General features: G+C 44.4%; 1 protein-coding gene across 1 annotated transcript in view; it reads left to right on the top strand.

The window, feature by feature from the left end:
- Positions 1-15,403, top strand: part of GATA6 (GATA binding protein 6) — a 30,513-nt gene extending 15,110 nt beyond the window's left edge. The window contains exon 7 of the mRNA XM_040632662.1: positions 13,993-15,403. Coding sequence (XP_040488596.1) covers positions 13,993-14,160 — 168 coding nt within the window. The 3' untranslated portion in view covers positions 14,161-15,403. The remainder of the gene's footprint in view (positions 1-13,992) is intronic.
- Positions 15,404-22,722: the final 7,319 nt, after the last annotated feature.

Below are 22,722 nucleotides of genomic sequence, written 5' to 3'. Positions count from 1 at the left end.
AAAATATGTATTTAGCTTGACTTAAATAGATAACATTTTCCTTTGGCTTTTATAGTCTCTGGTCGATTATGAGAATATTTAAATCTTTCATTGAATTCCGTTTATTGGCTAAATTACATTTTATAGGTTTGTTATTGATTAGGAGGGAAACATGGAACATGTTCTGTTTTAGCAATCTCCAAATAAGATTTATTTTTTATTTTTTCCAAGAAGATACAATAATCTATAAAATTCTTACCCTTCTTATGATTTGTAACTAAAAATTAGTAAAACTGGAGGATTCTTTACATACATGTAAAATACATACAGTAGGTGTTGTGATAGGTGCAAATATATTACGTATAAAATGAATATTATATATATATTATATATTATATATATATATATATATGTTTTAGAGCTCAGTCCCCAAATTTTGTAGATAAAAGGTATTTGTGACAGGAAGGATTAATTTGGGGATTAAATCAGCAGTAAGACTTACGTTCATTATTTGCCTGCCTAAAAGTTATTCTATAAATAACTATTTTAAAAAATTTAAAGCTACTTAAGTTTCTATTAAATATAAACCGCAAATATAATGTTGAAGTCACCATTAAACATACAATGTTGGAATAAATGGAGATGAACTCTGTCGGACTAATCCTTGCTTTTATGCTCATTGTTCGATTTAGAAAGTTCTGTGCTCTGGGAGGCCCTGTTTACAATTGAGTAAAACAAGTACCTGACCTCAGACTGTTTTATAATGTGGTGACAGGGGTGGGGAGCAGGTGTAGACAGAGCTCACTGTTGGGCAGATGTGGAAGTGCCTTAAATGACTGGACACCGTGGGGTAGGAGTCGAAAGGAGGGAGCGGTTGATTGCAACCTCAGTTAGAAATGGCTTCACAGAGTGCATTTGAGCTATCGGAGTAGGATTTTTGCAGGGCAAAGGAAACATTGGGATGGAGCGCTCCAGAAAGAAGAGCATGGGCATCTGTGGTAGTTCGAGGACATAGTGTTAGTGCCCAGTGTTGCTGGAGCATAGGGTGTGGAGCCAAAGGCAGGAGGTGAGACAGGTGGAGTAAGTGGGAGGCACACCTTTGAAACTGACTCAAATCAGTATAAAGTCAGCCTTAAGTGGGACCCAAAGTGCCTTCATTTCTAAATGACAGACTCTAATCCCCATCTGTGGCGACAAATGTGTCTCTCTTTCTATGCTAGAGTCCCACAGTTACAGCAGTCTTCATGGAGTATTTTGATGATTGACATAAAGAAATGCAGGCGTGCTCCTGCTCGTACATTTTACCAGCAGGGTTTCCCCTCATAATTAGTAGGGAAAGGACTCCCTGGGAGCTGGTGACATGCCCTCATGGCATATGATGTAGGCCTGGGCTTCAGTTCCTCTGTCCCCAGGGCTTCTGAGGGCAAGATGGTTGGGGCTGGCTGCCCGGTGAATCTTCTTCTGAACGGAGACGTATTAGGCATGGTGTGTTGGTGATAGGAAATGTTTCTGCACCTTCGTTGTTCGTTGCTGGTAATAGACAACTTCCAGAGAGAGAGGCAGACGTCCTCAGACTGAGACAAGGACCTCATCTCAGATTTGATGGCTGGCTGGTACTGCGCCTTTGGGGTGGGGTGGGGGGCCTTACCTGCTTAATTTGGTCATTTTCTTGGTACTAAATAAGGGTCTTCTTTCCTGCCTCATTTATTCCTGTGGGATGCTATGTGCCTAGATAGACCTGTTCCTGACTGCGGTCCCTTTTTGGTAATAACTTCTATTCAACGATCTTGTCAGAAGAAATACTTCATCTGAGCTGCATGGTGCTGAGTGTCGGGCTACATTGGTTTGAAAGAGTTAATGTGCACCCCTGGTGCTTGTAGCGTCCCTGGGTGTTCTCAGAAGGCCTTCTGAAGAAAGGCTGGGTACTTCGTAGTTAATATTTAGAGTTATTTTTTATGGATTTTATGTTTATAGATTCTATTTGCAAATTTTAGAAAGCACCACGTTATAGTCACGTACCTTACTTCGTATTGGCAAATTTATACTCTGCTGTCTTTTTCTCCCAGTGATTGAATCATACTGGATTTACTGTGGCATTATGGTTGGTCACAAAATAATAATTCCTGTTGTTATTAATTATTCCTGCAATAGCCAAGTAACAGAAAGGTACATTCATGAAGGACTCATACATTATATGAGTTGTTTTCACTCAGAGGAACTCCGCAGAGCAGTTCTGACCCGAGGCTCCTGGAGGGGGGACAAAAATTACTGCTCATCTCTTAAGTTGAATAATTTACAGGAGCCTTTAAGTTGCAGGAGAGCAGGGCATTAGTGGTAGTCTTGCATTTTATCATTGTACTCTTGCTTTTGGGAAGATCTCTCCCTTTCCCATACTTCATCACTTAGAAGATACTGGACATAAGCAGAAACCTGCTTCTGTCAAGTACTTGTTATGTGCCAGGTGTTTTATGTACATTTTCTCTTTTATTCATAATTACCACTCTGCCTATGGTGTTACATTTCCATTTTTGATTTGGGGAGGGGGCTAGTGAGACTCAGAACAAAGTAACAGGCTCAAGGTTAAGTACGCATTAAGAGGCAGGATTTGGACCCAGGTCTGGCAGTCAGTGTTACCACTATGGCATACCAGGCGTTTTTTTTTTTTAACTTTTTAATTTTTTTAAAATTTAAATTCATTAATTAACATAGTTTATTATTAGTTTCAGTGTGGCATACTAGATTAAGATACGGTAAATGGCACTGAAAACTTCAGAGAGAAGAAAGAGTTATTTTCTTAAAGAAAGCTGATGAATTTTCGTTAGTCATTTGAGCATCAAAAATCGTCCTGCAGAAACAGGTGGGAAAATGACATCAGAGAAGTGATTTGCCTGTAACCAAATATACAAGGCATGTTGTACAACTTTTCATGTATTTCTAAATAAAATGTGCTAATACTATGTTAATTGGATAATAAAATAATAACCGAAATTTACTGTGGTCGATGTACCTAATATGATTATGAAAAGGCTCTTTTACAATATCAAATACAAGGTTGCTGAACTAACATCCTTCTAATGCTGCGATTTCAATCTAATACACCGTGGGTGCCAAGTTAGTTGGAGTTGTTCAGAATGTTCAAATTGCCTTCAGTTAGTTTTTATGAAATCATTGAAAAAGCATTTAATAGGCAAGTGTCCATTTCCCCGCAGAGTTTATGGTCCACGATACTCTTTTCTAAATGAATAAAAAGAGAGTTAAAAAGTCATTAATCTCCCGCCAGGGTCTGTGAGAGTGCCGCAGTTAGGGTTTATTATTGCCTCATTTATAAGCTGGGATCCAGAGTGACTCCCTAAGGTCACAAAACCAGCCGGTGTTGAAGCCGGGACTGGAACCAATGTCTCCTGCCTCCCCGTCCCAGGGCTGTTACCACTCCCAGGGAGTTGACCAATCATCACAGTTATTAATATCCTACTTGCCACTCACTGCAAGCCATGAACGTAAATATTTTGTTGGCATTTTATCTTCACCCTCCCTACATGCCAGGCTCCCTTTCTTCTTTCAGTTCCTTCTAATAACTCACGTTCCTGTCTGACCACGTTGGCCTTTGCTGAGAAAGTCGCACGCCAACCTGGCAGGGAACATGGACGCATGTGGAGTTTGCATACTTTCATTTTGATCTCAAGGCCTTTTCTAGGCTTCCCCCCTTTTAGTCTTCTGTGTGCGCGAGCGTGTGTGTGTGTGTGTGTGTGTGTGTGTTTGCGTGTGTGTGTGTGTACGCCTGTGTTACGGGGAGGATAGTGAGGAGGAAGAGTTAGAGATGCATTGCACTATGTTAATATCCAATACCTTTATATATATTTTAGGAGTCAGCACAACTATATTGTCCTTTAAATGGTTTATAATACATATGTGCACCCAATTGATCACAGGACTGTGGTTTAATGAGTGACTCATTATCACAATCTGAAAGCCAGAAGGCTAGGTGAAGAAGTGTGGGCAGGGTGTCCTGTGCCTTCTCATGGCCTCAGGTTAGAAGGCTTCATTTTAGAACACAACGTTTCTCTGTAGATTACGGATTCCTTGCAGTCTCCCCCCCCCTCCCCGCCCTGCCTCTGTAAGAATATACAAATTGTCACAAAACATGAAATAATGTTACGGGAAAACATGGCCAAATTTAAGAAATCCTGGCTTAGAATGCTCTGAAATGTTATTGCTAAATGAATCTTCGAAGAAAATGAATTCCTTTACTGGAACAAAAGTGATTTATTATGCATTTCATGGGTGTCTGCCAAAAGAGTTACTAGCAATATGAAGACCTAATGGTTATGAATTAAATACAATCTTGTTAGCTCTGTGCATGTTGAGATCTACCTGTTGCTAAAGCATCTCCGAAGACAGGTGTTGGTATATGCGATAATTCATAATTCAGCTCCGCATCACACCAGACCGGGCACTTGGAATTTGTGGGGCTGAGCACAAACAGATAATTCTGTTGACCTCAGATTTTGAGAAAGACTTGAACAGATAAATGACAGGTATTGATTTCGGTGTCCTGTTGGAGTCTTGTGAGTAAATAGTCCCAAGTCAGTATCTGACAATGTTTAAATTTACTTGCTGTGCTGCTGTCTTCGTTGCTAACATGGCATGGTTTCACCAGAGCTGAGGCACACGCTCCGGAATCGTGTGTTTATCTTATTAAGGACACATACTTTTAATTTAAAGCTCTGATGAAGCTCATTTGCTTGATTCATAGTGAAGCCTCGGTATGGTCTGAAGCTTATTCGGGGGGTTCACAGATCAGCAGCTGGAAGGAAACACAGTCAGGCAGCCAGGCGCTAGCTGCAGCCCTATGTGTGACTACAGTAAGCTGCCAAGGTTTTGTAAAGCCTCTGTTTTCCTCCTCCTAAAAGGGAAAAGTAATTCCTGCCATCTGGTCCTTAAGAGCATTGTGTAGCATAAGTGGGAGATGCTGCAGACCTCTTTGAAGCTCAAGGAGACAGCACTATTTAATCTTGGAAGTCGGTAGTGCCGTGCTTTATTTGCACGGCATTGTTTTTTTTCATTCCAAGACATTAGAAATAAATCCTTACTTTCCTGATGGGGGAAGTTAAGAGACGTAGAGCTATTGCGTTAACAAAGTAACCATGGGTTTTTTTTTTTTATTTTAAGATTTTATTTATGTATTTATTTGAGAGTGAAAGTGCAAGTGTGTGTGTGGAGGGGGAGGGGACGGAGGGAGAAGCAGACTCCCTGTTGAGCAGGGAGCCCCATGCGGGGCTCAATTCCAGGACCCGAGATCGAGAGATTGTGACCTGAGCTGAAGGCAGACGCGTAACCAATTGAGCCACCCAGGCGCCCCCAAAGTAACAATGCGTTAAATATTTTTAGTTTTCTGATAGCCACAATTTTTCATTCCTTGTGACACTTAATACTTTCATAATGCTTTTCCTGTAATAAATGCTGCATGGTCTGCTTTCTCTGAGATGGTGAGATTAAGATATTCATCCAATCTGAAAAGCCAGTATCGTTAGAAAAGATCATAATTCGCCAGGTTTTAAATCTTTTCCTTGGGATTCTTTGACTTTGACTAGAATAGAGTCATCCATTTTGATTCATTTTAGAAGATAAACTTTTTCTTCAGAATGCCAGTGACTTCAAGCTGTGGGACAGACCCTCCCCCCTACCATTTATGTTTGTAATCAGCATTTTTTAAAAATTTTATTTATTTATTTGAGAGAGAGAGCAGGAGCGGGGGGAAGGAACAGAGGGAGAGGGAGAAGCAAGCTCCCCACTGAGCAGGGAGCCCAATGCGGGGCTCGATCCCAGGACCCTGAGACCGTAACCTGAACCAAAGAAAGACACTTAACCACTGAGCCACCCGGGTGTCCTTGTAATCAGCATTTTACTATTAGTCCAAGGGCACTTAAACTTCGGGCTGTGCCTGTCTTCACCGTGACAAACCTGCTATTTGAATGTGTACAGATGTATAAACAATCTGCCCCTTGGCCCAAGGTCGACTGTGTGCATAGAATTGTTCTTCCCCCTTAGGAAGGGCAGCGTCTGGGGTATGGATAGAACCTGGCCTACTCGGGCCCAGAAGGGGTGAAAGGGCCCAAGGGGGCAGCCAGTGAGCTCTCCATTGAAGAATCAGCTTGTTAAATTACAAAAAAATAATTAAACATGCTGCTAAAAACTGGATTCGGTTATTGGCTGTCGTGACCGTGACTCTTCCTCTGTGTGAGAGAAGGTGCTTGTGATGTTCTGCGCTGATCGAGTTGTTACGGGAGACATACAGGGGTTCGTGGTGACTGACGATATTTACGGGTCGCGATGGAGACAGAAACCTTGTGTGTGTGTTTATCTTCTTGTGCTGCTTCCTAAACTCACAGTGAGTCACTTTGGTGTCTCCCTCCAAAGTGAAATGAGTATGGTTTTCAGAGTGAAAGTTGACTTATCTGAACGTGTTTCTCCTTTGTTGGAATTGACACATAGCTGTTACTTTTCTTTTTTGAGGCGCAGCCTGCTGTAAAGCACTGCGAGAGCCTAACCTAGAGGTTACGAAAGCAGGGACGAGAGCGTTGGCCGTGAGGGATGGCCGGCTTCCCCTCACACAAGAAAAAGCCGTCACCACAAGTTGCTTAGATGCGTAGGAAGGACAGATCAGAGGCCATGGAAGCGGACAGTCTGAGTTGGAGCTAGGGAGGCAGTGTGATCATTATCAAAGTCTTAAGCTCTGGGAATGATCACAAACTCAGCCTCAGCCTGCCTGGGGTGCTGTGTTTTGTTTCTTTAGATCAGGGCTCCGGTCAGAGAGATGACAGCATGGTGGACTGAACATACCCCCTTTGACTCCTTTGTGCTTTCCTTTCTCAAAGATGAAATTGATGTTTATAATTCACAAGCTAGAGAACCTGTGTTGTTCTGGAATGGCCCTTCCTGTCAGGAAGGGTTGCCTTGGCTGTGATGCGTCTCCTCTCCAGAGCTGCCTTAGGAGCTGGGCTGCCTCGGGGCCTGCCTGCCACCGGGTGTGTGAGGTAGTGGAAAAGAGAGAGAACTGACAGGGTGGGTGAGCTCACCGGAGCCAGACACTGCTGGGCACTGACTCTAGGAGTCAAATCAGAAGTCCTTGACTTTTTAGGGACGCTTAGGGACGCCTGGGTGGCTCAGATCGTGAAGCATCTGCCTTCGGCTCAGGTCATGATCCTGGGGTCCTGGGATCCAGCCCTGCATCGGGCTCCCTGCTCAGCGGGAAGCCTGCCTCTCCCTCCCGCTCTGCCCGTCTCTCTGCCTGCTTGTGCTCTCTCTCTCTCTCTCTAATGAATAAATAAAATCTTAAAAGAAAAATCCTTGACTTTTCAGCTATATGTCCAAAAGTTTTCTCACAGGAGGAAAAAAAGATCCATGTGATCTAAAGGTGACCTGTGCCTACGTCACAGGCTGGTGGATATTTTCCATGTCCCGGCCTCCCAGAAGCCTGGGTTGTCCCTGAAGTCATTTATTCCTTTAAGAGGGAGATTTCCAGCCCAGCCGCTCTGCCTGGTCTCCTACCTAACCTGGCCTGAGTTCAGTGCTAAGCCAGGGCCGAGTCTGGTGCTGATAACACATTCTTTCAACAGGAAGTGCCTCCATTTTCAGTTGTCTGTGGGAGGGTGGAGGGCAGATAAGCTGTGAATGGAAACACAGAACAGATTTCTGCCCCACCCTCATAATGCACTTTGATCAGAGAAAGAGCGAGGACCTCCGCCTGCGTGAGCTGCCCACCAAGAGGAGGAAGGATGGTTCAGCTGTGGGCATTCTGAAACGTTCCCATCAGAGCTCCTGTTGAGGAACACAGGCGGGATTGGGTTGGTTTAGGTCAATGGAGTGCCTGCTTTTGCTGTGTTCACGTGTCTGCGATCCAAACTCAAGTCCTTTCAGGGGTTTAACTGGATGTGGGAAAACATACTCATCAATGGAAATTTATGCTTGTAATTTTGTGTGTGTGTGTGTGTGTGTGTGTGTGTGCGTGCGTGTACTGGGTCCAGGGTTGTAAGTTTTCTCTGATTTTTTCCCCCAAAGTTGTACTGATTCTTGGTAGGCACCTCTTGAACATCACTTAGGAGGGAAAGGCACTTCAGACAGACAGTGGTATGACAAACCAGGTTTTTCTTAAGGAGAGTTGTGCCAATTCTAGATTTCTTACACAGTTAGAATACCGGTTTTGAGAACTCAGGTTACACAGATGCGCCCATTGTAGCGTGTTTGATGTTTTAACGTATGTGGAACCATGTTTCACATCAGCCAGGTTCCAGCCGATGGCAGGTGGCATGGATGGAGGTGACTTCAGGGGTGCATGGGGGCCCCTTCTGGTCCTCTCTTCTCTCGCTTAGTGCCTCCTCTCTGAGTCCTCCCTATTTTTTCATGCTACTTTATGACTCTTTCCAGGCTGGCTCATCTCTCAAGTGCTTGCGCGTGATATTTCTGGTGCTGACGTTTTCGACCTTCCCCAAAGTTAGACTGCACTATGCCATTCAATTAAAACAATCCAGGGAAGGTACTGATGGCTCATAGATGGTCCCCTGTCCCCGCACTCTACTGCATTCCCTGGAAATACTTTTGCATGTGCATAAATTCTAATGATGACAGAATTTGTATCCTGCTGTTTTTCAGTTAACATTGCATTACAGGATTTTTTCCACTTCGCTACGTGATCTTATTATTTTTAATAATTACATAATAGTTCATTGAGCGGATGTACCTTGCTTTTCCAAACCATCCCATTTTATTAGGCATTAGATTATTTCCACGGTTTCCACTATTATAAGTTACCCAGCAGTGGATGTCTTCCCTTGTGGAGGCTTTCCCTTCCTTTGAATTCTTTCCTTACAAATAAAATTTCCAGAAGTGAAATTACAGAGCTGAGTAGGGTATAAAGTTCTTAATGGCTTTGCTAACTGCCTTCTAAAGCGTGTACCAGAATATAGCCCACTGGCGGTGGATGAGGCGACTGGGGTTATCATGATCTCATCAGATCTCATCACTATGATCTCATTATGTATCATTACATAACAATTTTATTTTTTTATTAAGGTATGATTGATAATACAAAAAAGCTGTACGTTGTGGTATTTCATGTTTAAATAGCATAACCCCAATTACAAATAAGGTTCTCAAGTGTTGGCACAAACACTTGTTCCATTTTTTTCCTGAGAAAGTCATATGTTGCTTTTGATTTCAAATGAGCTGATATGAGTCACTCATGTAATTTGGGGTTTGCCTGCCCTTTGATGCAGGAGTCTTGGTCTGCCATAGAGCTTAACATTTTTGACTGAGCAGAGATGAGACAATAGGTATTTGAGCTGGTGGCTTTTGGAATTATTGCTCAACTGTTAAGAATAATGTTCAGGGTATTAGGATTTCTTTAATGTGGTGATTTGAAGAAGGCCCATGAACCTTTTGAAGGGCTAAGGAGGCACCTTGTTTGTTTGTTTGTTGTTGTTTTTCCTGAAGAGTTGTCAGTAACAATGAGAAGAAGGTCATTGCTGAGGGAGGTGGTTTTCCGTTAGCTCTGAATGAGTTCCACTTGGGCTCCCACTAAGTAATGGTGGTGACTCACCTGGTGAAGGGCAGAATTGGGGAGATTAAGTTAGGTCTGTGCTCCTTAACAAGAATAATTACAATACTAATAGTAGTGTATACTGGTGTCGTCCCTGTTGTTGTCAGATGCTGTTGGAAATGTTTTGTGTATGTTAATGAATTTAATTCTTGCAATAACTTCAGGACATAGGTGCGTCTTTTAATTTCCATGTTCTAGGGGCGCCTGGGTGGCTCAGTTGATGAAGTGTCCGGCTCTTGATTTCGGCTCAGGTCATGATCTCGGGGTCCTGGGATCAAGCCCCGCATTGGACTCTGCACTCAGCACAGAGTCGGCTTGTCCTCCTTCCTCTGCTCCTCCCCCTGCTTGTTCTCTTTCTCTCCCTAAAATAAATAAAATCTAAAAAGAAGAAAATAGTTTCCATTTCCTAGGTGAGGAACCTGAGGCATAGGGAGTTTCAAGTCTGGCCTTCTAGTTTACCTCTCTCACGTTGTCTCCTTGCCTCCTTTGCCCATCCTTCTGTTTCAGAAGGCCTCTGGCATGTCCTGCAGGCCTCGCATTCTGACTGCCCTCACCTCACCAGTGTGCTTACCATGGCAAGGCCTCACCCTGATGCTTCCACAAGCGCTGAATTGTCCCAGCCCTACGTGATGGGTGATGGGAAGGCGAGTTTACCCAGGAGGCGGCTTGGAGAGGTGACCCTACCTCTGAACCAGGGTAGTGCTTGGAAGTCCATCCACACCAGTCCCCGCTGTTGCAGGCTGCATGCGGCCCATTCCCAGGAATCGTTTCCCCTCTGATTCGGTTTTCGACCTACTGCTCCACCTGCATATCTCAGCCACGCGTGATCGGCAGTTGGTCATTGTTACTGTCACGTGTGTCTTTGGCCTGGGAGCTCATCCAGGGAGCGACTGTCTCTTTGGGGCTCGTGGTCCCGGTGCCTGGTTCTCCTAAGCACCTTGCCTTGCTGATGTGTCCTGTTGCTGACTTGTGGTGGTGACCCACCCCTCTGCTGTCTCAGCATGTCTGGCCAGGTGAGGTGGGCTGCTTCCTGGGCCAATCGGGTACCCTTTCTTTTTGTGTTAAAAAATAACACTTGCTGTGGTGAGGGTCAGATTTAGCCGGATAAACGTCCATGCGCTTTTTCTGGGAATAGATAGATCAGTATAAGATTGGATGTGACATAAATCATTTATAATTGCACTCACTCTTTTTATTAGTTGTATGGCAGCTCCTTTCTAAAATGAGTCCTTCTGTAATTGAGTATCACCCTTTTGTTTACTTCTTCGGGGGTTAAGTCTGAGTCCTGTTGGGCTTGCTCACAGTGGAGTTTCTGGAATTAATGGCTAACATTAATTACCATATTTATGGCGACCAAACCATCGCTTTGATGTGTTTGACGGGATTATTTCAGCCATTTCAAAATCTGTTTTTTAAGTTTTAAGTGACTTCATGAAATTTGCTTTATTATGCATCCAAAGTCTCCTGTTAAAGAAGTTGGAGTGTGGTGGTACTGTCGTGGCTGGATTTTTACAAACCCTCGTTTTTGCCAGGGAAGAGAAGGATTGGTTATCTGTGAGGGGCTGCACTGGGAAGTTGGGATGGGCCGATAGGAATTCCCACGGCCAGACCTCCTGGAGCCTTCCTTCCCAGCCTCATGCAGTTATCGTGAGAATTAAGAGAAAATCAGATGTTTTTTGTTCCAGAAAGAGCAGGACCACATTGACTTCTGGCCCTTGAGTGGAGCCAAGGGGGCTCAGTGTACCTTCCATTCAGTTCAGCCTGTGTCTGGTGCCCCACATTTCTCTGAAGTGGATGTCACATCAGCTGAGCCAGACAGAGCGATGTTTTTGAAAAGCACAAAACACCTGTGTCAAAAAGCAAATAGCCAGTAACTTACGGGATGAAACCCTGAAAGCTAGGAAGAAGTAACAGACTTCTGAGATTTTTAGAAGGAAAAAGTCATGATTTAAGTATGGAATCATGGCTAGATTTTTATTTTTTTTATCTTTAATTTTTATTTATTTAAAAAATATTGTAAATTATTTAAATTTTTATTATTTAAATTTTATTGTCAGAGCACAAGCAGGGGGAGTGGCAGGCAGACAGGCTCCCTGCCAAGCAAGGAGCCCGGGGCTCGATCCCAGGACCCTGGGATCACAATCTGAGCCGAACGCAGATGGTTAACGGACTGAGCCACCCAGGCGCCCTGTTTTTTATTTCTTTCTTTTTTTTTTTTAAAGATTTTATTTATTTATTCGACAGAGATAGAGACAGCCAGCGAGAGAGGGAACACAAGCAGGGGGAGTGGGAGAGGAAGAAGCAGGCTCATTTCGGAGGAGCCTGATGTGGGACTCGGTCCCATAACGCCGGGATCACGCCCTGAGCCGAAGGCAGACGCTTAACCGCTGTGCCACCCAGGCGCCCCCTGTTTTTTATTTCTTAATAAACTTTTTACTTTGGAGTGATTTTAGGCTTATAGAGACATCGCAGAGGCGCCACAGAGGGTCCTGTACCCCTCACTCAGTTTTCCCAGATGCCAGCCTCTCAGGTTTCCAGGATGCTTTTGTCCAAATCATGGAAGCGGCATTGGTCTGTTGACCGACGCAAGGCGCTGCCCCCAGGTGTCTGTGTCAGTCCTGGTCTGGCGAGGCCCCCCTTGATGCGTTGCCGTTCTTCTGAGCCTGCTCTCGGCTGTGAGTTTCTCAGTGAGCCTCATTCAGAGTCTGTCTGACTTAAGGCGAGGTTCTGGGCTTTCAGGCAGAAGACCACAGAGATGACTGCCCAGGTCACATCACAGCGGGGACTTGCAACATCGTGTATCCGGGGCGCTGGCCCTTGGCTCCTCCACAGCCACAGTGGCTTCCATTCTTTGTCCAAAAAGATGTGGGCTTGCATGAGAGAGTGGTGGTCTTTCCTCTCCTGTCTTTTTCTCTCGAGAGGGAAATGCGGTCCCTGTGTAGACAGGGTGGTCGGTGGTGTTTTCAGGTGGATGGAAGGCTGATGAATCTCAGCTGTGCCAGCTGTCACTGCGCCCTGTTCTTTCCCTTGGGACCCTGGATGTCACTTGCATCGTCTTACAGATCCTGCAGCTTATTTTTTTTTTTTTTTTTGCAGAGATGTTGTTTATTTAATTGAGAGAGAGAGTGAATGAGAGAGAGAGAGAGAGAGAGAGAGAGAGCGCATGAGCAGGGGCAGAGGGAGAGAGAGAGGCAGACTCCCTGCCGAGCTGGGAGCCCAATGCGGGACTCGATCCCAGGACCCTGGGATCATGACCTGAGCTGAGGGCAGACGCTTAACCGACTGAGCCACCCAGACAGCCCTCGATCCTGTAACTTCCTAACCAAGCACAACATGCATACAAATCCCGAGGGAAACACCCCTGTGTTTCCTGTACCTGGCAGTCGGCACCGTGTGTCCCTGGAGAGAACAGTGGCATGTTCTGCAGGTGTCCGGGCCGAGTTGGGACACCGGAGATGGTGTGTGCCTGAACTCAGATTGGTAAAGGATGCTCCACGCAGACGTGTTGGATCTTCAACCTCTGGAAACACTGTGCATGCACGGGGCACTGTCTCTGTGGGTGTTGTGCACAAAACTGACCCCTGTCCTTGGAGGCACACCGAGCAGCCTGGGCGTCACGCTAGTCATGGCTCGATTTTCTTTTTTTAAAGTCAAAGGCAACTGTGTTCTCAAACTGTAGTCTAAACACGATTTTAGTTATTTTGGTTTGACGCTACTACGTTATATCATGTTTTCTATTTGGCCTTCCTCATTCGGATGGAAGGAATGAATGAAACAAGAGAGCAGTGATCTTTTGCTTCAACAAAACATTGCCGCAACCATGACAGATACTGGCTGTTAGCGTTTTCTTTATAATGTGATCTGCTTTCAAAACGGCCTGTTCTCCTTGCAAAGAATTAAAGGTAGATATTAAAACCTGTGTATGCATGAGTTAATTTTCCATGAAGTCGGTGCTCAAAAATGTCATTTATTAGGCCTTGCTGAGCTGTGTAGCTCTCCATTTCAGACTTTGGCATAAGCGCCACGGTTGTGGCTCTGCTGGGTGTGTGTGCGCGCTGCTCTGTGGTTCTCTGGAAAGGAGTAGATTGTGTGGGCATCAGGAAGCCCTGTTCACCTAGGTGGTGTGCTTGGTTTCACGGTCAGAGCTCTGAGAGGTTGCACTGCCTACAACTAGGCCTCCCGCGGTTGCCCTTTCCTACCTTTGTCCCGCCGTGCATCTCGCTGGGTGGTGGCTGCCACGAGCTCTCGAGTTCGCGGGAGAACGTTTCTAAGAGTTCACGCTGCCAGGGTGAGGCCAGCGGCGCTGCCCGTCTCCTTTGTCCCCAGGTGTTGACCTTGCAGGAGAGTGCCGCCTGACAGATCTGTCGATAACCGTCTCTCCCCTTCTCTCCTCCCTCTCCATCCCTCTCTTCCGCCAGGCGGGCGCCCCAGTGATGTCTGGCGCGGGAGACAGCGCTAACGCCGAGAACAGCGAGCTCAAGTACTCAGGTCAAGAGGGGTTGTACATAGGCGTCAGCCTGGCCTCGCCGGCCGAAGTCACGTCCTCGGTGAGACAGGATTCCTGGTGCGCCCTGGCCCTGGCCTGAGCCCGCTGCGGGGAGCGAGGGCGCACGGCCTGCTGGGGTTTTGTCAAGCCGTCCACACCAGGGCGAGGATGCTGACCGAACATGCCTCTGACGCGTGATTTCCGTGCCTTTATTTTGAAAGAGATGTATTTCCCGAGAGGCCTGCTCTGCCTTACCACCCTGCCCCTGTCTCTGAAGGGCCAGAGAGAAGATGGAGAGCTTCCAGGGAAGGGCCCGTGCAGCCCGCAGCGTGTCGCCTCCTCCCTGGCCGCGGCCCCTTCCAGCCAGCCTGCCTCGGGGCCTGCCGGGGGCCCTGAGGTCCGCCGTGCCACTTCCAGAAACCGGCACTGGGACCGGGGCCTTGCCTGCCAAGGAATCTTGAGAGAGATTTTTTTAAAAAAAGGTTTTATGTGTATTGCCCCAAATCATGTGCTTCTTCTGATCGGTTTTGGTTGTTCCAGAAGTTCTTCGTACCTTTTCCACACCTGAATTTCACGTGCTTTCGTGGAGAAGACCATTTGAGGCCGTTTGGTACACACCTCTGGAGGCGGAGTCGAAACTATTACTCAGTTTGCGAGACTGCATTCTGACTGTAACGTACACTGTGACTGACGTTTCTCAAAGCTCACATCGTGTGACTGACCCGAAGTCAGTCGGGATTTGTAAACAGGGTAGCAGACAAGATATTTTTCTTCCATGTAAACAATAATTTTTTTAAAAAGTGCAATTTGCGTTGCAGCAATCAGTGTTAAATCATTTGCATAAGATTTAACAACATTTTTTATAATGAATGTAAACATTTTAACTTAATGGTACTTAAATAATTTAAAAGAAAAAAATGTTAACTTAGACATTCTTACGCTTCTTTTACGACCGCATCCCATTTCTGTATTTCCAATTGTGAAGGAAAAATATTTCAAGAACAAATCTTCTCTCAGGAAAATTGCCTTTATCCATCTGTTAAGAATTTTTGTACAAGAACACCAGTATCCCCTCTATTTTACTGTGGAATACGTGCTGGAAAAATCGCAACGAAACTTTACTACCTAACAGATAACATTTGTAAATATTCCCAGGCATCTGTACCCACTGCGATGAAGTCTAGAGTGTGACTAACCCACAGGCAGGTTGGTTTACATTAATTTTTTAAAAAATGGGATGTCGTATGGAAACCTATTTCACCAAAGTTTTAAAAATAAAAAGGGTATTGTTTTGTCTTCTGTACAGTGAGTTCCTTCCCTTTTAGTTTCATCTTGATACTGTATGTGGCTAGAGATACTCGTGTAAAACAAGTGCATGTGATGTTTGCCACTTGCCTTCGGCTTTCCTTTCAACGAACTGTCCTTCTGGATCTGCTTTATACCTTGGTTTATTTGAAGTTGGCACATGCAGTTAGTTATCACCGTCAGTTTGCATCGGGAACAATTTTCATACGTGAAAAGGACCCAGTTTTCTATGAGAGTATCTGAGACTATAAGCATTCTGTGTAGGACTAATCCTTGAAAACATTTTTTTTTTTAAAGAGTCCAGAGTTTATTTCCCTCTGCATGAAATACACTCTAAGACCCAGAAACAGAATGGTTTTCCTTTCTACTTCCTCCTTTTGCAAAGTGCCACCAAGTCTCCCAGCTCATCTGAGGTTGAAGTCCTTAACACTCACCAGAAGGTAGGAAATGATCTGAACGGTCTCTGAATTTCAGAAAACCAGGGGACTGTTTCACAGCACAATGTTGCTATTTCATTTTGGCTCCTGACTTGTGGGATGTTTTTTTACTTCTCTTCGTGTACTGGTTATAGTCATTCTATGGTGGCCAGTCTGAGTCTTCCAAGACCGGGGAATTCTTGGCTTTGTCATGGGTAGTATTGGAAGTGACACTCCGAGCTGGGGGGTGAATGTGTCTGGGGAAGCCACAGAGTCCCACATGCATGCTGATACCGTACGGTGGGCCAGAACAGTGGTCTGGGTGTGGAGTCAGGTCCCTGCTCTGCACGCACGAGCTCTGTGACCTTGGGCAAGTTATCCCATTCTGTTTTCCTCATCTGTAAAATAAATCCAATTAGCATGTAAGTCTTCGGATTAGATGAGAGAATCCATGTGAAGTGCCCGGAGCGGTGTCTGGCACACAGGAAGCAGTAAGTCTTGACTTTGAGGTAGGGTGGCAGGAGCTCTTCACACATGGAGCTTTGAATGCCTTACTCACCGTGGGGTAGTTAGAAGTTTATGGTCTGCGAGAGTCTGGTGTCCCTGACTCAGCTTGCTGGGGTGAGTGAAGTGAGGGATTCCCGGAGCCCAGGGCACGGCAGAGTTGGAGGGAAAGAGCACACGGTTCAGTCTGAGATCGGCTGACAGTTTAAAAGAATAGGGTGAGTCTGACGGCAGAGGAAAATCGACCTTTTTTTCCCCTCCTCTTCCTCTTACAGTTCTCATTACTTTGAGTGCTTTCTGGTGGGTTGGGAGTTCGGTAGAGTTAATACACTTTGGTTGGAAAATGAATTTTTCTTACTGGGGCTTCTGAATAATCTTTTTTTCTGGGGATGGTCGCAGATGTTGCTCCTTCCAAACCCAGGACACCACTGGGTTGCTAAAGCTCTTTTTTTTAAGAACGCAAAGGGGAAAGAATTCAAGCTTTCGTGAAATAAAGTACAAGGGGCAAGAACCAGGGGAAGAGGGCTGCTTGGATGTAGCCTGTCCTCACACCATGAACTCTCCTCAAGTAGGCCTTTCAATGCTAACTTCTCGCCTGTGATTGTATAAAGAAGTTTGTTCCAAATATATGATCTCAGCAGTGCTCCCCCAAAGTGTGACATAGAAAAACCAAGTCATATCTCAAAAGAGAGTGCATTTAAATAATCCTGCACTTCAGCTTCCAGAGTCCTCAGACCCATTACCGTGGGTTGCAGAATTTCTGTCCTCTGTCCCCCATGGCTGATTTTAGGCTACCTTAAATAACCGAAGGCTTTGTCTGGGGTCTCTCTTCGGGGTCACTTTGTGGTGTTTCCTGGTGCCTAGGGGAGGGTCAGGAAAGCAAAGAGAGCCGTTCATTTCCCCCTGCAAATAAATTAACTTCTTGCTCATGGGAAATGTTTTCCCCAGTCCTTGGAAATTTGATGTAATTTCAGATCACAGATATAGATTAGCTGCTGGGAGGGCAATAGCATGTCTTTGGTGGCTATGCCAGATTCCAGGCTGCTTTTAATTTGGGGCAGTGTGGTGGCTTTGGTGCGTTCAATTCCTACGTACTGGCATTTTCCACGGGGTCTTCAGATCCGGTGACTCTGAGAAGGAAATACTAGTGTCACATAGATGAGGCCAGCTGGGGGAGCAGGATCGAACGTTCAAACATTCGTTCAGGGCCGATCTGCTCTTGCTAATTAAAATGGCGTTTTTTGTTTGAGTTGAAATACCGAGTCAGCTTGGCAACAGTCATTACCTCTCCCCTGTTGTTTGGAAGCTCTAATGGGCAGTCAGGTATGAATCTGATGATTTTAAATGAGAAGCAAATATCAGTAAATTTGCTAGACCAGATCTTTCGAAACCGGGTCTGTGGTTAAAAATTCGGTCCCTACAGCTCTGGCTACTGAGGCATTCGAGATGGCTTTTGCATGGCTGAACCTTTAGCCGCAGCTAAAGCAGACCCCTCTGCTGTGGTCCCTGGAGGTGGGTGGGGCTGGGGGGTCCGGGACAAGGTGGTAGCCCTCTGTAGGACCTGCAGAGGAAAAGAATCCTAGGGTGTCTTCGACCAGATCGAATGTCAAATACTAGGAGGTTGAAAGCCTAAGGAAGTTCATTTATAGGGGCTCTGGATAAAATAAATTATGGTTGATATTTCGCATAGCCTCTAAAGGGAAGTCGGGATGTGGCAGGTACACGTCGAACCCCTGAGTGAGACGTTCGAGCAAGCGACCACGCTCCCACCAAGTAACTCCAGCATCGCCTGGCTGTGCACCCGAGAACTGGTGGGACGGCGGGTGTCCGCCGTTCTTCCTGCATGGGAAGCGCCCAGGGAGGTGCTGCCCACACCTCTCACTGTTCAAGAGATACTTTGCTTGGAAGTTTTTTTGTTTTGTTTCTTTGCGCGCTTGTTTGTTTTTCAAGACTGGACTTAAAAAATGGCTTAAATATAGCAATTACAGATGAAATGATGTTTTAATTCGTGGGAGGGCTTGTATTTCAGTCATCAGTGGCTCCCCGTGGTAAGATAATCATCTAGATATCCCTTCAGGCTGGGGCAAGTCATTTCCCCTCTCTGGACCTCCGTCTCCGGAGCAACCATAAAATGCAGAAATCGGGCAGCGTGGCTGCTCAGAGGTCCCTCCCACCTGCATTTGCTGCCCACAGGCCCAGGTGCAGACGCTCTGCGGAGGTGGTGGTGTGTGTGGGAAGCTGGTGGAGTTGGGCTCGCCTTCTGCTCTCTTCCGCTCCCCTCACCACCTCAGGTTCTTATCTACGGAGGGCACGTCCTGCTGCTGTCCTGCTGCTGCTTTCGGCCACAGAGGGTGAGAATCCTGGTCATACTCATGAATGTAGGGGCTTTGTAAGCACCTCCCCCTAATGCCAAACCTGTTTGGTCTGGGGCCCTGATGCAAAACTTATACAGCGATACGGACCCAGACCGGAAAATGGAAACGTCTGGCAGCTGAGCCGTCCGCAGAACAAGGAAAAAACAGCTTTGCTTTGCTTGGCCCATTGCTTCAATATCTTGTAGTTGGGTTTTTATTTCTTGGAAACAACCAACTTTCCATTGTTGTTTGCCTTCTGTGTCTTCTCTTCAACCATTGAGAGTTTTCCTCCCTGTCTCTCCACCCCTTCCCCGGGTTTTACCTTTATTTTTGGTGAATTCCTGTTCTTTAACACTCCAAGACTGGTCTGAAATAATAGCAACTATTTATCTAGCACTGACTATGTACCAGTTTCTATAGAAAGTGTCACACATATGTCGATTTATGTAATCCTCATAAAAAGGGAACAAAGTGGTGCTATCCCCATTTTACAGATGTGTCTGCAGAGGCACAGAGAAGTAACTTGCCCAAGGTCACACGGTGGCACAGCGAGGAAAGCACATGCTCTTAATCTATCCATGATGCTGTCTTCTCATCTCAATTGAAAGGGAGAGACATTGAAAAATGCAAAAGGGGAGCCAGAATTGCCTGAGACTTGAGGCTAGGTCCTTCCTCTCTCCTCCAGCATCTCAGAAATAGGTAATTGTGTTTTGTAATACAGGTGTGCCTCGGCTGAAGACACCTAGTAGATGTATGTGTTTCCTCCAATGACAGGTTTCTTTAGAACACGGAAGGTAACGTGTAGTTGTTAGCCGGAAGGTAAGGGCAGGAGTTCGCAGGTATCGTGCTGTGTTTGAGCAATTTACTTGTCTTCTTTTCATGGAACTCCAGGTAAGGCTTGTTTTGCCCTTACCTGGCCCCAAAAATGAGGGTAAAACATTTTGCAAAGTGTAAAGAACTGGCAAGATTAGTAATAGTCATTAAAGCTGAACACAAGAGAACAAGGAATGCTTCATAGTGGTATCAAATCTTTCTATGCTTGGTTGTGCCAAGGAATTTTTTTTTCAGAAAAACTTGTGCAAGATATTGGCAGTGGTGTCTTAGGCTTTATCTTTTTAAATAAGTGTTCATTAGTGCTTACATCATTGTTGCTATTATTACTTTGATAAGTGTACATTACTAATGATGCTCTCTGTCAGAGGTTCTCAGACTTCTATGCGCATGAGAATCATGCACAGTGGTGTTAAAATTGCACAGCCCCTGACTCTTCCCTGGGGACTCGGATTCTGCAGGTCCCATGTAAGGCTGAACAATGTACATTTTTTGGCCTTGCATTAATTAAAATTTCTTGAATAGTACAAACTTCAGAAGTTATAAATTGGAATACAGTGAAAAACAATTGCCCTTCTTACCCCTATTCCCCAGCCACTCTTCTCCCAGATGTAACTTCTTATTTCTCGTATTGATTATATGCATTGACTACCGGTGCATACGCAAGCGTATACAAGTATATATACTCAGTTTTGGTTTTTTTTTTTAACACACCTAGTAGCATACTATACACATTGCATTTTGCTTTTTTCACTTAGTATGTCTGGGTAGTTCATTATTTAATCAGTGCCTTACTGAAGAACATTCATTTCCGATCTTTGCTGTTGGAGCAATGCTGCAATTACTATCCCATATCTGTGTCATTTCACTCATATGCAAATATACCTATGAGGTGAGTTTCTAGAAGTGGCATTACCGAGTCAAGGGATATCTCTACTTTTGATTTTGATAGCTTTGCCAAATTGGTCTTAACAGAGGTGGGTTTAGTTTGCACTCCCACAGGCAATGTACAAGAGTGCATGTTTCCCCTTGGCCAAACACTGTTTGTTATCAAACATTCTGATCTTTGTCATTTTTGCATCTCTGAGTTTTGTTTTGCATTTATCTTATTGTGAATGAGGTTGAACATTTTTCCTATGATTAAGAGCCATGTGTGTAGTTCCATTTATGTGAACTCTTTGCCCAATTCTGTTCATATTCTTACCTATTTTTTTCTGTTGGGTTATTGGTTTCATTGATTTGAGAAGCTCTTTGCATATGAAGGACATTAGCCTTTTGTCTGAAATATACTTTAAAGATATTTATTCCTGTTTTTTCGTTTGACTTTGTTTATACTTTTTAAAAAATCATGATGATCTTTTCTTTTTAAAAGGTATTTCAGTTAATCAAGCTTGTCTTTTATGGCTTTGGAGTTTTGTGTAATATTTAGGAAAGCCTTCTCCACTGTTAAGATTTTTTTTAATCCCATGTTTTCTTCTAGTACTTCCGTGGTTTTGCTTTTGAGGTTTACATTTTGTTTCCATCTGGAATTTTTGTTTTTGGTGGTTGTAATACGTAGATTATATATTTAACCTTATGTTTTTCCAAATGGCAACCGAATTGTCCCAGCATCATTTCTTGAATAATCCATTTACCTCCCACTGATTCAAAATGGGAATTAAAAAAAATGTAGATTCTCATATGTATATGTATTCTTGTATAAATTCTTATGTGGATATATATAATATAAATTTTTATATATATTTGGGTCTATTTCTGGATTTTTCTATTCTGTACGAATGATCTGTTTATTCACGCTTTGATCTAAATTGCTTTGACTATCCAATATATTTAGAGGGCTAACCCCTTCTCATTAATCTTTAAAAAAAGGGAGAACTTGATCATTGTTTTCACTTTATTTTCCATACAAACTTTAGAATCGACTTGTTCAGTTAAAAAAAAACGTATTGGAATATATTTTTATTGGGATAATATTAAAATTTTGAATTAATGTAGGGAGAATTAATATCTTTATTTTGTTAAGTCTTCCTGTCCAAGATGAAGTATATCTTTTCATTTATTTAGATTTTTTTTTGCGTCCCTCGTTACCATTTTAAACTTTTCATTTAGATCCTGTGCGTGTTTCTAGTTAAGTTTATCCCTAGGTGTTTCACACTTTCTGATGTTAGTCTCACTTTTCTAATTGGTTGTTACATATGCTAAGTGTATATTAAGCTTGTTTCCCAGAATCATTCTGAATTTTCATATCTTCTCTCTGTTGATTCTCTTGCGTTTTCTGGGGGGGACATGCAGTTTCTATTTGCACTGCTGGTGGCTTGGGTGTTGGTGGGAAACCCTGCTGTTGGTGTTGTCCGAATAAGGAAATACATACCTTTTTTTTCTTTTTTTAAAGGTTTTATTTATTCATTTGACAGGGAGAGAGAGAGCATAAGTAGGCAGAGTGCAGGCAGAGGGAGAGGGAGAAGCAGGCTCCCCTCTGAGCAGAGAGCCCAACGCAGGGCTCGATCCCAGGACCCTGGGATCATGACCTGAGCCGAAGGCAGATGTTTCACCGACTGAGCCACTCAGGCGCCCCATGGAAATACATACCTTCTAATGTACTTGTTCACTTAAATCATGGATTCATTTAACTTTAGAAATGGAAGGTACCTTGCTGAGGTCCAGCAGAGGAAACAGTCTTGAGAGGTTAAGTCCTGCTGACCAGTGTGGACCCTGGGTTTCCAGGCTCCTGACTCAGTGGCCTTGGCTCTGGGCTAGGCTGAGAGGTCACTAAATGAAACTAGAGAACCAAACACTGTGAGCAAAAATTGGGCCTTTGGCAGAGGCTAGTAATTCCTACTACTCTGAGCATTGCTTCATTAATCAGTTTAGAAATTAACAAGCTACTGAGACTTGGGCCAATAGAGTAGTTCAGAGATTGCGTATGTCCCCAAACACCAGCTCAGAGTTACCTCCAGGGAGTAGCACAAATGACCATTGGTCTCCAGTGAATCATCAGGCTGCATTTGCTGGAATAAATGAAAGCATTGTGAGAGCAGGAAATCAGGACAAACACCTACACTTGCTAACCCAAACAGCTTCGCTTTCTGAGCCCCTGGAGATCACTTATCACCAAATAGATAGATGCACTCTGCAAAGTTTTTGTAGGCCTCACAGCCTGTAAATAAGAGACCACATTCTTTATGCTCCCTTCTTGTTGAATCTGGCAGAGGGAAGATCTCTGGCTCCAGTCAGCTGGGCAATGACCAGTAG

This window comes from Ursus maritimus, unplaced genomic scaffold, assembly GCF_017311325.1.
Source record: "Ursus maritimus isolate PB19 unplaced genomic scaffold, ASM1731132v1 scaffold_18, whole genome shotgun sequence".
Classification (NCBI taxonomy): domain Eukaryota; kingdom Metazoa; phylum Chordata; class Mammalia; order Carnivora; family Ursidae; genus Ursus; species Ursus maritimus.
The sequence above is the reverse complement of the archived record's forward strand: the minus strand, read 5'-3'. Positions and strand labels throughout refer to the sequence as shown.